Genomic DNA, 18160 nt, shown 5'->3' with positions numbered 1-18160 from the left:
GACTCTACACGTGTTGCTCCCAAATTCTGGAATGAGCTGCCCACTTCCGTCTGAACTGCTTAGTCCTTCACTATGTGAAAGGAGCATTTGAAGACTGTCTTGTTCTGTGAATATCGTTTAAATGATTATGGCTTTTATAGGTTCTTGTAACTTAGGAAAGATTAGCTAGTCTTGTGTTGCTCTGTTTGGTTTAGAAATCAGAACTGCCCCCAGGCTGATGTTTACTCGAGTATATTGACCTCTTTTGTTATTTGTTAGTCACTTTGGATAAAAGCGTCTTCTGAGTGTGATTATAGAGGGTCTGGGGCTCTGAACGGATGGCCAGTTTTTAAATAAATAATCTCCACACTCACAGCTTAAGGAGGGGGGGGGCATGATTGCGTGACGGGAGCAGTTCCTGGGCGCGATGCGGCACGGGCCTTTCAGCAGTTGGATGCACAGGTATGAGGTCACCTGTGTCTGTAATGGATGCCAGGAGCTGCTAATCACCACACCTGTGTCACATCCCAATATAAAAAGGAGAAGTGCGAGTGCAGAGGGGAGATTGAAAGAAAAAGAAAGAAAACACAGAATGGAGGTTAGTGGAGAGAAGAGGAAGGCAGGAGGAGAAAAGAGCCAGTGTGGGAGTGAGCGAGCAGGAAGAGCAGGCTCATGAGTGTAAAGGTAGGCAGTGAGGAGGAGAGTGTTTGACCGACACTCGAGAGGTGGGTTCGGGGATGGCATTAAGAAGCAGTTACCTCAGCTGAGCAGTTCACAGGAGCTAGAGTGACCAGAAGTGTGGACGACTCGCTGTGAAAGACAGCGGGAGTCGAGGAGGCTTGGGAGGGAAGAGCCCCAGTGTGAGCGCCCTGGTCGCTAGGGACCCGAGTCTCGGTCTGGCGAGGGGACTGTACGTAGCCAAAGGATGGAAGGCTGCCAGACCAGTGGAAGGTCAGTTGCACCTGTGGAGAGGGGGACTCCCCTGTTGCAAGGCCCATATGGGAGAAGCAGGGGAGCCTGCCAGTTAAAAGGAGAAGGCACCGAGTTTTTAAAAAGAGACTGTTTCCAACCTGTTGGTTGTAATCTCGTTTTAACGGATTTGTTTTTGGTTTGTAACCTCCACTTTTCACCTCACTTTTAAGGAATTATTTATTTATTGATACTGTTTTGATGCACCGCACTATGTATTTGGACACTTTTTTGTTTTTAATAAAAGCACTGAACACTTTTTCACCAGCCCCTTACTCCATGTATGATTTGTCCCCATCTGCCAGCTCATTCGGTTATGTTATTGATGGTGACGGATTCAAGAGGCGCCCAAATCTGGAAGAGGGAGCATGGAGCAGGACCCACACCGTCACACTGAGTAACTGTAAAATGCAAACGTACTCAACAACAAAGAACCCTGTAAAAAAGAGAGCTACAGGCTGACTGAAGAGGCAGGTTGCAAATCCAAGTGGCATTTTGGATAGACCCTGTAGAGAGAGAAGCTGAGAGAAGCCTCCTTGTGTGCGACCACTGCAGTCTTGAAGGACGTCGTGGTCACTGCATTGGCACTTCCTCCTCGTAGCCTGTTGATTTCATCTGCTCAACCTGAATGGAGTGTCGCCGTAACATCGTCCTGATCCGTGCTCCACTGCTCTTGGCCAGATTGGACAGTGAAGAGCGAGGGACTTTTAAAGCTTCCCCCGAGGATGTGCTTGAGGTAGCCCATTTGCTCACACATGATTTTGGCTTCTGTAAAGGTAAAGGAACTGCAAGAGGTGGCAAGAAATTTGACCGACACTGTGATGGCAGCACGGGCTTAGCTTCAGATGACACTTCAAAGACTTTCTTCTCTAATTGGCTCTTGGTTTCTTTTCCAAGATCATCCTCAAGCATGTCAGTGGAGGTCAAATGTAAGCTGTGGATTGATATGGAGGTGTGGTACTTTTGCCCTTGGCCCATGGTGACCAGTTCTCGCTTTGCTGGGATGGATGATGTACTGCCTATGACTGGAAGGTATGAATCGGAGCGGCACTGTTCCCCTGTTACAGCTAGCGAAGGCAATTGGAGAAACTCTTGATGCTGTTCAGTGGGGAGAGTATTTCTTCTCCCCCCTGAAGTGAGGATTTGGCCTGAGCATGGCACCTTTTCAAAGGGAAATTTTCTCTTTGCCCACTGTGGTGGACCCATTGATGCTTTGGGTGTCTCAGTCAACAGGCTTTCAGTAGATTCCATGCTGTGGATCTTGCGAAGTGAAGGCCGCCTCAAGGCACTCAGACTTTTGAGCCCAGAAAAGAGGTTCTCTTCCTTTTGGGTGTTCTCATCTAGGTGGTGTTCATAAGTCAACTGAAGTTCTGATAGATTTCGTATAGCCAGCCATGGCTCAGAATGCAGGCGCTCTTGGTGGGGGGTCCTTGTGTTCCTGTTGAAGGACTCTAGTGGTTCCTCCTCTCTTTCGTTTGTCAGGGGGATGTTATATTCTTTATGAGTGGCCACTCTGAAGTTAAAAATATTATCCCCATCAGTATCTGAGCAAGGGGAGCCAGTTTTGAGTTCAATTTCCGAAGGTGACATGCAAGAGACCGGGGAGGTCCGCCCTTCGAAATCAGGAGATGGCGGCACATTTAAGTACTGTTTAGTGATTGATCTCCCAGAGGACGTCATGTCCTTAGAAATGATGATGACGTCCCTGCCTCGTTCATTGCATGCATCAAGGAGAACTTTGACTGTCTTATCATCTTTGGCATTAATAGCATACACAAGAGCAGATGCGCCATTGTAGTCCTCCATGCATGGGTCTGCACCCAGACTGAGCAAGACTGACGTAATTTCTGCTCCAACCTGTGCAATGCAGGCGTGCATGAGTGCCGTCCTGCCCATCTTGTCTTGAATATTGGGGTCAGCGTTGTTATCTAGAAGGTACTTAGTCAGTTTCAGGGTATGGCTGAGCGGGTCATCACGCCTAGCTTTGCAGACCTGCATCAGTGGAGTCTCGCCTTTCTCATTGCACTCATTCACATGTGCGCCCCCTTCCACTAGAAGTCTAACCAATCGAAGTTTGCCCATTTGGGCCGCCTTAATCAGCGGGCTTCTGTCGATGAGAGATTCACTTACTTGAAACATGTCAGGTCCAGGTGAATATACTTGGGCAAGTCTTCTTTGAAAGGATGTCTCAGTAGACCTTCCATGCACCTCTTCCTTTCGTATCTTTTATGGTGTCTGACACTGTAAGCAAAAACAAGAAGCTATTGAGAAACATCCCTGGTGTTTGGTGTAGATGGGCCTCCCCTAGATGCACTTGTGTGTTATAATGACCACTGGAGTTGGTAGGGGGCACCACCACACAGGATTTCTCTTGTTCACCTAAATATGAAGAGATCTACTGTAGAATGAGGGCTTCAAGGTACTATATATGGTTGAGTTTGAACGTTTTCAGTGGTGGTCTGGAGGGTTTTAACTATAGGAGTGTGTAGTTGGTGTATTTTATGAGACCCTGGATTCACTGGAGATGATCACTTTGGTTTTGGAAATGGCAAAGGGGGAAAAGAAATGATTAGCAGTCTATACATTTTACAAGAATGTTGTGGAGATGTGCATATTTGCTTCATCAATTAAGAGAATAATTTAGATCAAGTAATTGAAAGATACCGATGAAGGTGCTTGGACAAGGTAAGGGAAGGCTGTGGAAAAGTTTAAATAAGAAGAAAAGGAGAAGACACGAGGACACATGGACTAATATGAGGATGCCTATCATGGTCACTACTCTAAATTAATCTTTTTTGGATGATTCATAAAGCAGTGGAGAATGTTAAAGAATGAACAAATGTAAGTGGGAGGAAAATTGTTAATGCCATCTCGATACTGATGAGGACCAGGATTTGCTGGGAAAAGAAAAGACAGCACTGAGGAACATAGTGAAGAATGAAGCAGAAGGTTTTGACCTCACCACAGAAATTACCACATAAAGTACAACAGCCATACTTGAGTATAAGTGGAGATATCACTTCTGAAAAGTAACTCAAGTCAAGGTAAAATGTGCCCAAAGTGAAGACTACCCATGCAGAAGTTTTAAAGTATCTAAAATTATTAAGTGTACTTAAGTATCAAATATACAAGTAAATGTAGGATCCCTCCCTGAAATTTTATACTGTATGTAGTCAAACAAATGGGGAATCTTTCAGAATTACCTCCTTTTTCACACAAGTCGTATTACAACCACTAAGTTGTGAGCCACTTAACTGCGACACGACATAGCGACGTTCACTGTGACCTGACATCTTAATCCATCCATCCATCCATTATCCAACCCACTATATCCTAACTACAGGGTCACGGGGACATCTTCATGATTTTACCTTAATTCAGTGGAGTTAAATGCCAATAGGAGAGGCATACAGTGTTCCTCCGTTTTATAAAGGAATTGGTGCGCCCTGAAAACAGCATATGAAACAGAACCAGGATGTGTTGGTGGGATTATATGTACACATAGGCCTGACAGCATCTCCAGCTCCCCCAGCAGAACTTGGAATACTTTACTGAGGATAGGATGACCTGGTCTGTCCGGCACTGTAACCCTCCCCAAGAAATGTGGAAAAGAAATGCAGCAAAGCCTCTTTATACCTGGCATCAATGTGCATTTTCTATGCGACAGAAGTCTGTGTGCTGGTCTGCTCATGAAGGGAATGCACCCAGTTGGAAACAAAGGCATTCATATGTGCCATGGAAATACACTCCATGCATGCCATTGTATCATCACCACAAGTCAGCCTTTTTGACACACAGATGTTAGAATGTCTTATGCTGGTTTTCTTGTCGGTCTCAATCATCAGAAGTATAATTCATCAGACCAGATGAAGTTTATCCAAGGCACATCATCTATCTGCCCATTTCATCTTTAGGTCTGTTTGTAACAACAGCTGTTTCTATCTATCTATCTATCTATCTATCTATCTATCTATCTATCTATCTATCTATCTATCTATCTATCTATCTATCTATCTATCTATCTATCTATCTATCTATCTATCTATCTATCTATCTATCTATCTATCTATCTATCTATCTATCTATCTATCTATCTATCTATCTATCTATCTATCTATCTATCTATCTATCTATCTATCTATCTATCTATCTATCTATCTATCTATCTATCTATCGTGCTCTTTCTTTCTTTCTTTCAAATTCTCCGACAGATAAGCTGGGGCTTGATTTTACCGTATAATTTCTGGTCGTATAAGTCGAATGCGGAAAACTCGTGCTATTGGCACAAGGGATTATGATATGCTAACGCCCACCTGAGTGAGTAATCACTGGGGCACACGGCCTTTTTTTCTATGTACTGTGCCTACGTGACCACACAGTAATACCCAAACTATTCCGAAGCGACATTTGCACTGTTTTGTGTCTCACACCCTCATACACCTTTATCGTTAGAGCATCCATTATCTACGATGAAGCGTTCAATCAGAAGAGAATATGAAGCTGGTTTTAAATTAAAAGTCGTTGAAGTGGCGAAAGAAATTGGTAACTGCGCAGCTGCAACAAAATTCGACATGTGTGAGAAATTGATGTGAGATTGGAGGAGGCAAAAAGATGTAAAAAAAATAAATAAATAAAAAAATGTCTCGCATTTTTGAACGGGCATATAAGTCGGTGTCTGATTTTATGATCAATTTTTCAGGTTTCAAGACCCAACTTAGAGTATATACTCATGTATATCTATCTATCTATCTATCTTGATGTTGGTCCATTCTGGATACATCCATGAATACCCAGGAGGGCTTCTGCTCTCAACAAATACTCACACTGGCATGGCTAGCGCCCCCTATCCCCTTTCTGCTCTCAACGTTACTAAAGTCTTTTGTCCTGACCATTCTCCCACTGAATTGCACACCCCCATAATTTATTAATGACTGCCTACCTGTATAGCAGAGCTCCCATCATGAGATGTCCCACCTGGGATGTGAACTCGGGTTGTCATTCCATGGAAAGCAAAACGTTATCATCTTGGCTAATGGAGTCAAAGCAGGACCCTGCATTTGGTGCGTAAGACTGATCTGACATCTGACAGCAAGGGTACTGTTTGTCTAAATCAGGCTCGTGCCACTTGAGCTCTGCTACACCTGCTTTCAATCATCTTGTCTGCATAAAGGATGTGGTCACTAATAAAGGCATCAGTCACAAGGGATGAGCATGTGGATGCTCAGCATGCAGTGAGAGCTCATTCTACAGTTGTTCAGAGACACAGGCCTTTTGAAAATGGGTGACGGGGGGCGGGGAGCAAGCGATTCATGGAGAACATTGACTTTCTGCTCTCTGGCGTGCCAATGAGAGCTTTTGAAGGCTACGTCTCTAAATGCTTTCCTGCTGGGTTCAGAGGAGAGAGAGCTGGCGGAGGCGGCGATGTGCATGGCACCTTAGAGGATGTGACCTGTGTTTTCATCTTGCCTCTGCGTGTTTAATAAGATCAATTTTAGGGAGGAACAACCTTGAAGTGGATCACTGAACGGATAGGTGTTAGGGAAGCTTTCAGTAACTTCAAATACCTGCAACCAATGTGCACAGTAGGGGGGCAAAATGTAAATACTGCATCTTTAATAGTTTAAATTCTCTGGGGAGCCCCACAAACCATTGAGCATTTTTGTTTGCTTCCATAGAAGTAAATGTGCTGAAGTTGTTACCCACAATGCATGTCTGACCATAGCAGAGTGGGGCGAGGAGAACAAAACTGAATGTCTAGCATGGGGGAGGTGAGCCGTGTGCAGTTTAAGTGTAGCCGCTGTCCTCATTTACAGTGTGACCTCTAGGGGGCATCTCAGAGGCCCAAACCTCAGACATAGCCACACATACAGCAGTCCCAGGTTCAAAAGGCATTTATTCATAAGAATACCTTTACAGGTTTTCTTGCACAATAAACATAACCACAATTCCTTCTCCACTCTTCCCAGACCAGCCTCACCTACCTACTCCAACTCCCTGAGTAAGATAATGCCGGACCTGGGAGTACTTCCAGTGGCAGAACATTGCACCCAAGAACCACTTCCAAGTCTGGAGGAACGACTAATGAACAATGGAGCCCTGGCAGCCCCTGAAGTACAAATCCCAAGCAGTCCTCCAAACTGGAGCTCAGCCAGAGGAGCGCTGTCACTTACTGTACTGGAGGAGCAGCTGTTCTTGGCAGGCAGTTTTATCTCAGGCCATCCATTATATCTTCTTCCTGACTGAGAAAGGAAATAGGAACCATCCACTCTCAACCAGGTAAGGAACCACTCTGTATGCCAGTTGTAATGCCAGTCCATCCATTACGGTTATCTCAATAGTTAAGAGATTATATACAATTTTATTTTCAGGTGAGTTACATATAATGGGCAAAGCACCTACTGCAAATGCCCATCTGTCTATCTGCATGAAACAACTCGGCCTCCCGTAGACCAATTTTGTTGAGATGTGGCACACTTATTCTTCAATGAAATTTGTCAAGACAATTCCATTTTCATTCAAATATCTTGAAACAGGTCACACTGTATGAAGTCTTAAAGTTTTGAAATTTCCCATTGAAAAGCATTAGTGAATTTGTGGAATTGTCCATCTTAAAACAGAGAAACCTCCTGTGCATCTTTAACTAGGAATTAGTTTACCGTTTCAAATTTCACCTTGAGAGCAGTTGCTTCAATTTGAATATTTAGTAGATTTTACTCGTCTGACGGCCGCTCTGATGCCCAAGCAAGTGAGTTGGACTCTGGGTAGAGCGCGCGGGCGAACCGTTCACATAGCGGCGCCCCTGTACTGCTGCTAGAGGACAAAAAAATCACTTCTCTGAAAATTAATGGAAGAGGAAGGCAATTATGTATGTGCATTGACTGAACAAATATTATATGCTGATTATTATTGTAAAGAACTGACGTTATCAACCTGCAGCTAAATGGTGTTTGAACTCATTAAGAACATTAATTAATAATAACTGATATATATAAAAATAGACAGTGGCATCAGGAGGTGGGGGGCTTCGGTGTGTTAAGCCCTGATCTCTGGCGCCCATCCCCTGATCTTTCACTCTCACATATACATGAACAATGGCAGCAAGTCCCTGGTCTTCTTTCTCATCATGCAGCATTTGTATTCCGGTTATACAATAAATCTGTTCCTTTCAGTCAGTCAGTCATTTTCCAACCCGCTATATCCTAACGCAAGGTCACGGGGGTCTGCTGGAACCAATCCCACCCAGCACAGTCCGCAAGGCAGGAACAAATCCCAGGCAGGACACCAGCCCACCACAGGACACACACACACGGAACAATTTAGGACCGCCAATGCACCTAACCTGCATGTCTTTGGACTGAAGGAGGAAACCCACGCAGATATGGGGAGAATATGCAAACTCCACGCAGGGAGAACCTGGGAAGCGAACCCAGGTCTCCTAACTGCGAGGCAGCAGCGCTACCACTGCGCCACCGTGCTGCCCCAGTTCCTTTCAAATTCTTATTTATACAATTTTAACGAATTACTGTGTTTTAACTAATGTTAACAGCTAGATGGGAAACGCAATTCAGTTACATTTTTCCCTTTCATTTGGTAATATTGATACTGATTTTATGCTAGTATTGGTCATTTTGTAGTAATAGATATTTTCAGTTGCTAATTATTGGATACAGTCTTATGAAAAAGTTTGGGAACCCCTCTTAATTCTTTGGATTTTTGTTTTTTCATTGGCTGAGCTTTCAAAGTAGTAACTTCCTTTTAATATATGACATGCCTTATGGAAACAGTAGGATTTCAGCAGTGACATTAAGTTTATTGGATTAATAGAAAATTTGCAATATGCATCATAACAAAATTAGACAGGTACATAAATTTGGGCACCCCAACAGAGATATTACATTAATACTTAGTTGAGCCTCCTTTTGCAAATATAACAGCCTCTAGACGCTGTCCTCCTATAACCTTTGATGAGTGTCTGGATTCTGGATGGAGGTATTTTTGACCATTTTTCCATACTAAATCTCTCCAGTTCTGTTAAATTTGATGGCTGCCGAGCATGGACAGCCTGCTTCAAATCATCCCATAGATTTTCGATGATATTCAAGTCAGGGGACTGTGACGGCCATTCCAGAACATTGTACTTCTCCCTCTGAATGAACGCCTTTGTAGATTTCAAGCTATCTTTTGGGTCATTGTCTTGTTGGAATATTCAACCCCTGCGTAACTTCAACTTTGTGACTGATGCTTGAACATTATCCTGAAGAATTTGTTGATATTGGGTTGAATTCATCCGACCCTTGACTTTAACAAGGGCCCCAGTCCCTGAACTAGCCACACAGCCCCACAGCATGATGGAGCCTCCACCAAATTTGACAGTAGGTAGCAGGTGTTTTACTTGGAATGCTGTGTTCGTCTTCTACCATGCAAAGCGCTTTTTGTTATGACCAAATAACTCAATTTTTGTCTCATCAGTCCAAAGCACTTTGTTCCAAAATGAATCTGACATGTCTAAATGAGCATTTGGATACAACAAGCGACTCTGTTTGTGGTGTGAGTGCAGAAAGGGCTTCTTTCTCATCACCTTGCCATACAGATGTTCTTTGTGCAAATTGCGCTGAATTGTAGAACGATGTACAGATACACCATCTGCAGCAAGATGTTCTTGCAGGTCTTTGGAGGTGATCTGTGGGTTGTCTGTAACCATTCTCACAATCCTGCACATATGCCGCTCCTGTATTTTTCTTGGCCTGCCAGACCTGTTGGGTTTAACAGCAACTGTGCCTGTGGCCTTCCATTACCTGATACATTCCTTACAGTTGAAACTGACAGTTTAAACTTCTGAGATAGCTTTTTGTAGCCTTCCCATAAACCATGAGACGGAACAATCTTTGTTTTCAGATCTTTTGAGAGTTGCTGTGAGGATCCCATGCTGTCACTCTTCAGAGGAGAGTCAAAGGGATGGAAGCACAACTTGTAATTGACCACCTTAAATACCTTTTCTCATGATTGGACACACCTGTCTATGAAGTTCAAGGCTTAATGAGCTCATCCAACCAATTTGGTGTTGTAAGTAATCAGCATTGAGCAGTGACAGGCATTCAAATCAGCAAAATGACAAGGGGACCCACATTTGTGCACAGCCAGTTTTTCACATTTGATTTAATTTCATACAACTAAATACTGCGTCACTAAAAATCTTTGTTCAGAAAACACACCAGCACTCCGATGTTCCTAGGAAATGAAAGACATACCACTGTTATCTTTTTTGTTGAAAGTAAATTATTATGCAGGCTGAGAGGGGTTCCCAAACTTTTTCATATGACTGTACTACACTACTGGGTATCTTTTCAAAAAATTTACATTTAAGAAAATTGAGTAGCAATTAGTCAGACCAAACCCCGCCCGCCCCCCCCCCCCCCCCCAGCACTAACGCACATCAGTTGGTGCTGTTTTCACATCCCCTGAATTGCAGTCTGCTGTGTATGAAAGCCACTGAGCCACCACAGGCCTCTCTGTGCTTCGTTTTTAACTCCAAAGTTCTGTTAAAAAGCACAGATTTAATGTCGACAACTAATGTGGAATTGCATTCTGCTATCACAATTACTTTTGAATATGACTCATTGTAACAAAGCTATCTAATAACAAAAAATGTAATAACTGACTCTTGGATGAAGAAAATAAAAAAGTTAACTTAGTCACTGAATGCACCTGAATGTTACGCCATGCCGACATAGTCTAACTTGTTATTATTATATAAACCCCATTATATTAACACCAGTTTCTACTTATTTAATATGTCTATTTATTGTTTAGATTGTATGGTATACTGTTTGCACCAGTTATTGATTTAATTGTGCTAGGAGATGGCATACAGTGCCTATAAAGAGTATTCACCTCGTGGAAGTTTTCATATTTTCTTGGTATACAACATTGAATCCCAGTGGAATGAATTTGGCTTTTTTTGACAAGCCAACAGAAAAAGACCCTTTAATGTCACAGTGACAACAGGCCTCTGCAAAGTGATCCAAAGATCCTCCGCTCCCCAACAATTCCACATCCAGACATCCCTTTCAGTGACATTCCCAACAATGCTGCTGTCACAAATGTTCAAATAACATCCCTTTTTTGATTTAGAATTTATTTATACTATTATTTTGGTAACATCATTTAGTTTCTATTTTGTAAAACAAAATGTTTTTATGAGCATTGCCAGTTTGTGTATGTGATGGTAAGAGCACCGCCACTGTGTGTGTGTGTGTGTGTGTGTGCGTGTGTGTGTGTGTGTGTGTGTGTGTGTGTCTCGCTGCTATGATGTGACCTGCTCGCTAGCCATGTGACGCAAGTGACATCATGGCGGCCATGTTATAAACGATACATGCGTTAAACAGGTCTGAGCTTTGGTGTATTAATTGTAGTATCAGTAGATGTTGTTGTATTGTCAGTTGTACAAATAAAAGGACAACTTAGTGAAGAAACGTACAAATGAAGCACACTTTGGTTACGACTCTGGCTTGATTAACAGCTTTGAATTTAGGGAGCTCTCCTCGAGCCTCACTCACCATCTATTGAGCTTTAATATTCCGACTTCCTTCTGTAACCCTCAAAAAACTTTTCTGCTCAATTATTAAATCCATCTGGACTTGTGTGGAATGCTCCTGGTGGTCTTGACAGGTGTGTTCATGAGTTTTGGGAATTTGTTTGGGTTACTGCTTGTGATTTGCTGTATTTGTGAGAATTTCATGTTGGTGTGTTTGGGAGAAACGCGAGGTCACAATGGATTTGTCACTTGATCAACATACAGTGGAACCTTCGGTTCACGGCCATAATTCGTTCCAAAACTCTGGTCGTAAACCGATTTGGTCGTGAACCAAAGCAGTTTCCCCCATAGGATTGTATGTACTGTAAATTCAATTAATCCGTTCCAGACCATACGAACTGTATGTAAATATATATTTTGTTAAGTTTTTAAGCACAAATATAGTTAATTAAACCATAGAATGCACAGCGTAATAGTAAACTAAATGTAAAAACATTGAATAACACAGAGAAAACCTTGAACAACAGAGAAAACTAACACTGCAATGGTTCGGGCTATAGTGCTACCAACCGCTGGCTAAAAACACTTTTTTTTTTTTTTTTTTAATGAGTTTTAAGCACAGGGAAAAAAATGAACATTTGAAAAAAATCCATAATTTAATAAACCACCAAGAAAAGTAACATTGCAACAATACACACTACGAACCGATCGCTGTAAACAGAAGTGAAAACAAAATCAAGCCCAGTGCATTCTTTAACTGCCTTCTCTATCTTATGCGTCCAGCTCTCTCTCGCGCTGTCTGTGTGTGTGTGTGTGTGTGTGTGTGTGTGTGTGTGTGTGTGTGTGTGTGTGCGTGTGTGCGTGCGTGCGTGCGTGCGTGTCGCGGTCTCTCTCTCTTGCTTGCTGCACAGGAAATGCACAGGGAGAGACTGCACATGTACAAACCGAAAGGGAAACTGGCTTGTTCGTATACCGAGTGTGTGGTCGTGAACCGAGGCAAAAGTTTGGCGAACTTTTTGGTCGTGATTTGTACGTGTACCGAGACGTTCGTGAACCGAGGTTCCACTGTACCTCTTATTATTTTTTTCATGAAAATGAAAACTGAAAATAAAAAGCAAACTACGTACATTTAAAATGTATCTCATCATTCCACCTACAATGCAATCTCTTCAATTTCTTACTGATCTGGCAATTATTTTTTATTTTAATTGAATAAAAGATGTGGCACGGTAGTAGACAGGTAGTGTTGCTGCCTTGCAACAAGAGACTGGGCTTCATGTTTTGGGTTCTCCTTCCATGGACTTTGTGTGTTCTCCCAGTGTCCTCATGGGTTTCCTGCCTGTTTCCAGCCCAAAGACATGAAGGTTAGGTGGATTGGCGATGATAAAATGGCCTCTGATGATGTGTGTGTCTGTGTGCTCACCCGCCTTGCACCCAGTGCTTGCTGGGATAGACTCCAGCTTCCCCTCAACCCTTCTCTGGATAAATGTGTTTTAAAATTGGATGGATTGGTGGATTATTAAAAATGTGGGAAGTTCATATTGTCTTCCCAAACATGGCTATTTCGGTACCATTGTCTTCTCCTAATTATCCCTATACTGGTTACCACTTTGAATGGCGTTGATATGAAAAGTCACAATAGGAAAAGTAATTCGCATTGGTCTCATAGAACGTGAATGCAACATAATCCTACTTATCTTGGTAGCCACCCATCCCTATCCTTGTTCTTTATCACTCTTCACCCAGTCCTCTTCCCCTCATTTATCATCTGATGTGTCTCCTCTCCAAATGATCCTGCGTCCATTGTGATGACCCTACATATTGCCCACCCTCACCCAATAGTCCTGATGTTTTCATCTCTAACAGTTCTGAAGTCTCCCTTTTGGTAACCCCACATATCTCAGTATCTTCCCACCATTCCCCAGATATGGTGTGTCGTTACCCATCCCTACTCTCCATCTATAATCCTAAATATCTCTTATCTTGATAATCCTATGTATCACTTCACCTTCACACAAATTAATCCTGATTAATTCTCCATCCAGATTAAACGTGGTCCCCAGTAACCCTTCATGTCTTCTTTCCCAACAATTCTGCAATCTCTCCCATAACCATCTTACTTGCCTCTCCACCCAGTCTTCTCCTCTACTTGACTTCTCTCCATTAACTTCTCATATCACCTCACCCTCCCACTATTCATTAAGACCCCATGCCATCGCTCTGTTCCTGACCACAGTGATTTATTATTCCCTACCACTGAAAGTTAAAAAAATCCTACATCCTCACAGTGCCCCCTAATCAGGCATAGGACACACCCCAGCGCTCTCTCCATCCCATGGCTGCACCTCGATATGTATAATTCTAATTCTCTCTCCACCCAGTTCTCCTCCCCAGTTTGTGAAATAGCCCGTGGTAGTCAGGGGGTCTCATTACTGCTCCAGTGTTGGCTGAACACAGAAATCTACCGCTGGCACTAAGAAATATTCAATAAATTAACTGTGAAGAAAGCAATCTGTAAAGAATAAGTCTGGTATGTTTCAAGACAATTTATTTCTTCACAATCATGGTATATATTTATTTTCCACAGCTGAAGAATTTTTATCCATCCATCCATCCATCCATTATCCAACCCGCTATATCCTAACTACAGGGTCACGGGAGTCTGCTGGAGCCAATCCCAGCCAACATAGGGCACAAGGCAGGAAACAAACCCCGGGCAGGGCGCCAGCTCATGGCAGGGCACACACACACACACACACCAAGCACACACTAGGGACAAGTTAGAAATGCCAATGCACCTAACCTGCATGTCTTTGGACTGTGGGAGGAAACCGGAGTACCCGGAGGAAACCCATGCAGACACGGGGAGAACATGCAAACTCCATGCAGGGAGGACCCGAAAAGCAAACCCAGGTCTCCTAACTGTGAGGCAGCAGCGCTACCACTGCGCCACTGTGCCGCCCAAAAATTTTTATCATTTTTAAAAATACTTCACCTGTTCTTACATTGGACTGGGGTCCAAGTGTGAAGTCAAAATCTTAAAACTTACCAAATACCTCCATTTTTCAAGTCAAGATTCTTGTCATTTTAGGAAGACAAAAAGCAAACAGAAAAAAATTATTGTGATATTTAGTCGTTTTAAAAGGAGATCGGCTGTTCACTTCAACCTCTGTAGAAATTTGTGGTTTCATCTCAAGAAGTTGTCCCTAAGTACTGTTACAACTGACGTTACTGAATGCTGATGCCCAGAGGTGAATTGCTGTCAACTAGACAATAATCACTGAAGACAGGTGACACTGACGGTCACTCCGAGCCGTTCATTTTGTGTTATAAAAATAATTAAAAGTTGATTACAACTCAGAACTACCATATCATATTATGGGCTTGATCACCAGTCTACCAACTGTGAAACTTACTAATATTAGAACAATTGAGATGAGATCAGGCCATTCAACCCAACAAAGCTCACCAGTCCTATCTACTTAATTCTTCTAAAATAACATCAAGTCGAGTTTTGAAAGTCCTTAAAGTCCTACTGTCCACCACACTACTTGGTAGCTTATTCTACATGTCTGTGGTTCTCTAGGAAGTTTTTCTTCACACAATGTTTCTGCGAAATTATCCTTAAGTTTCCAACTGTGTCCCTGTGTTCTTGATGAACTCATTTTAAAATGATAGTCTTGATCCACTGGACTAATTCCCTTCATAATTTTAAACACTTCAGTCAGGTCACCTCTTAATCTTCTTTTGCTTAAACTGAAAAGGCACAGCTCTCTTACTCTTTCCTCATAACTCATGAGAATCGTCCTCATCGCTCTTCTCTGGACTTTTTCTAGTACTGCTATGTCCTCAGCAATACACTAAGCTTATCCTTTAAGTAGACAGATCTCATCACACGGATGTGCAATCAGCAAAACAAAAGCTTCACCATCTTACTCTTGTTGCACTGTTGTGCTAAAATGGCTTCTTCATCATGATAATGGTTTTTCAACCACTGGGTCGTCACGTGCTGCCACCAGCGAGTCGCATTACAGTATCCATGTTGGAGAAAAACTCATCAAAAGATTACAAGTGGGTCACGCTGGGTTGCGATTCATCCAAGGGGACCCCCCCATCACTTCTCTGATGATCTCCATTGATGGAAGATACATACATGGGATTGCAAGAACAGAAAGGCTGAGAAACACTGGATTAAGGTAATGGTGTGCCTTGTGCCCATTTGCCACCATACCAGAGGCCAGCTCTGCAGCTCTAGTTTGTTGAGAGCACAGAAGGTTGAAGAACAACATTCTGAGTGTCTTTCTGCAATGTGAACACCATTGCCGTTGTCGTATCAGCAGTCTCCATCACCTTCACTTACCTTTAACCTCACTGAGAATGGCTGCCTTGGACTCCTTTTTGTGTTTAATCTCTAAAAGTCTCTGCCCTCCAATTGTCTTGTGGCTTGCCAAATGATGTGCACATCTCTCCTACTGGACAGGCAGCTGTCAATCAAGCCCCTAGCCCCGTCCTGCCTGTGAACAGCTGTCTGCTCACAAACCCAGAAATGGGCAAATTATTTGGTACACTATATTGACCCCCGAGGAGAAATTGTCCTTTCTCATGAACTTTGGAGACTCAAACACTACAACATATTTTAAAAATGTATTTTCAGAGACCAGCCCTGACATTTTGTATTTTCAGGCTTTAATGGGGTCCACAAGTTTAATTAGGGCATCCCAGTGGAACCACTCTATTTTGTACTTTGCCCCTTTTGTAAAACTCTTTATATCAATCACAATCCCATTAACTTCACCCTTCTGCATATTTATGTCTTCATACCAGCTACTCACTAGTAGGGAAGGACCATAAGAGCTGGAGATGGTGCCCGGTTAGAATTATTTAAATCCTGTGGACATTGTCTGCCACCAATGTTCAGCTTACTTAAAAAAATTAAAAAAGGTTCACTATTATGAATATTGTGGAATGACTTGTACTATCCTCTTACTGGCCAGCAGCACCCCCACACTTAAGACCCCTTCTGAAGTCCACTCCATTGATTTGTGGTAGACCCACACTTCTCAACGCCATCCTCCACACCTTAATAGCCTCTCATGCTTACACTGTCACATTACATTGTCTCTTTATCACTTTGTCCTTTTCTGACCTCCGGCCCCCGTTATCCACCACCTAGTTAACAGATTGAGCCTGAATTTTGCTGCTCTTCCTCTTTTGAATCTGAGGAGCAGTGTGCCACCTGCCACCAACCTCCACTATGCCCTAGCAGCTAAGACACAACATTTAGAGTTGCACAGCAAGAAGAAAAGATCAATGGGTTCCACAGGGAGGTATGCCATCCAGTCACCCATTTACCACATGGGGGGGGGGGGGGGGGGTCTCAAGCAGAAAATCAATTTGTCACACTCATGGATAAAAGGCCTGCCACCTCAACCGTGGCAGCAGCCATGGACAGCACCTGCACTCTGACCAGGGCACTGAAGACCTCAGCAGACATTTATAGTGCAGGGTCACTAGCCAACATGGGAAAGCCCTTTAATTTAATGTATGTAGCGCCTTTCACAGTATAAGAGGTGCTTTACAAAGGAACACAAAATGGCATTCAGAACACACAGTCTGAGGAAGGAATGCAATGGTCACTTTGTGTCTCCATGAGTCCCATCACTGTGATTCTCTCAAGTGTCCTCAACCAGAAGAGCACACCAGGAGCTCATAGGCAGAATTATGGTAGCCATGCTATAACTTAAAACCACACATGAGTCAATGGAGGCTCTGATCGGGGCGCTCGAGAGACTGAGTGAGGAGTCTGAGTGTCTGGGCTTGCAAGTGTCCTGATAAAAACCAAAATCCAGGCCTTTAATGATGTCTTGGTCACAACCATCAGGAGTGTGTCTGTCTGAGCAGAGAGTGTCGACCTCATCGAGAGGTTTACTAACATTGGCAGTGACATTCATGTCTCTGGTGACTCTTCCTATGAAGTCAGTAGACAGGTCATGAGGTTTCTGGAAAGGGGTGTGTGGCGCTCACAATATCTATATGCAAAAGGATGAAGGTCCAAGTCTTTGGAGTCCTGGTGCTTCTGGTCCTGCTATATGGTTGCGAGACATGGACGCTATCCAGTGACCTGAGATGAAGACAGGACTCCTTTGGTACTGTGTCTCTCTGGAAAATCCTTGGGTACCGTTGGTTTGACTTTGTGTCAACTGAGTGGTTGCTCATGGAGTTCTGAATGAGGCACATTACCTGCATTGTGAGGGAGCGTCAGTTACAGAACTATGGCCATGTGGCGCGATTCCCCGAGGGTGATCCGGCTCACAGGACCCTCATTGTTGAGGACCCGAGTGGCTGGACCAGGCCAAGGGGACGCCCACGTAACACCAGACTAGATAGATAGAGGGTCATTTCTTGCAAGAGAGACTGGACCCACATGTCTGTCTGGGTTGCCAACATGGATCCCGAGCTGTTTAGTCATGTGGTGGGTGCGGCAACGCGCTGTACCAGTGCATGCTCCTCAACCTGAACTGATGAATGTAGGAGTGCCACCTGATAAAAAATGCCAGATGCTGCCCAGTTCTCACCTGTTTAAATGACATAAATGGAGATGTGAATTATGTTTAAGTTTTATTGATAAGCATCATGTGAGATATTGTGGAAAATCTAGGCAAAGAACGGCCATGTAGT

At 43.2% G+C, this 18160-nt stretch overlaps 1 protein-coding gene across 1 annotated transcript; it reads right to left on the bottom strand.

Annotated features, from left to right (window-relative positions):
• Positions 1-1521: 1521 nt before the first annotated feature.
• On the bottom strand, positions 1522-3291 carry LOC114663170 (ankyrin repeat domain-containing protein 34C). Its single transcript, XM_028816921.2, has one exon. It carries the CDS (start codon positions 3085-3087, stop codon positions 1522-1524), a length of 1566 nt encoding a protein of 521 aa, XP_028672754.1. The 5' UTR covers positions 3088-3291.
• Between the last annotated feature and the right edge of the window lie 14869 nt (positions 3292-18160).

The sequence above is a fragment of the Erpetoichthys calabaricus genome, chromosome 12 (genome assembly GCF_900747795.2).
Source record: "Erpetoichthys calabaricus chromosome 12, fErpCal1.3, whole genome shotgun sequence".
Lineage (NCBI taxonomy): Eukaryota > Metazoa > Chordata > Cladistia > Polypteriformes > Polypteridae > Erpetoichthys > Erpetoichthys calabaricus.
Note: the sequence above shows the minus strand (reverse complement) of the source record. Positions and strands in the feature narration are given on the sequence as shown.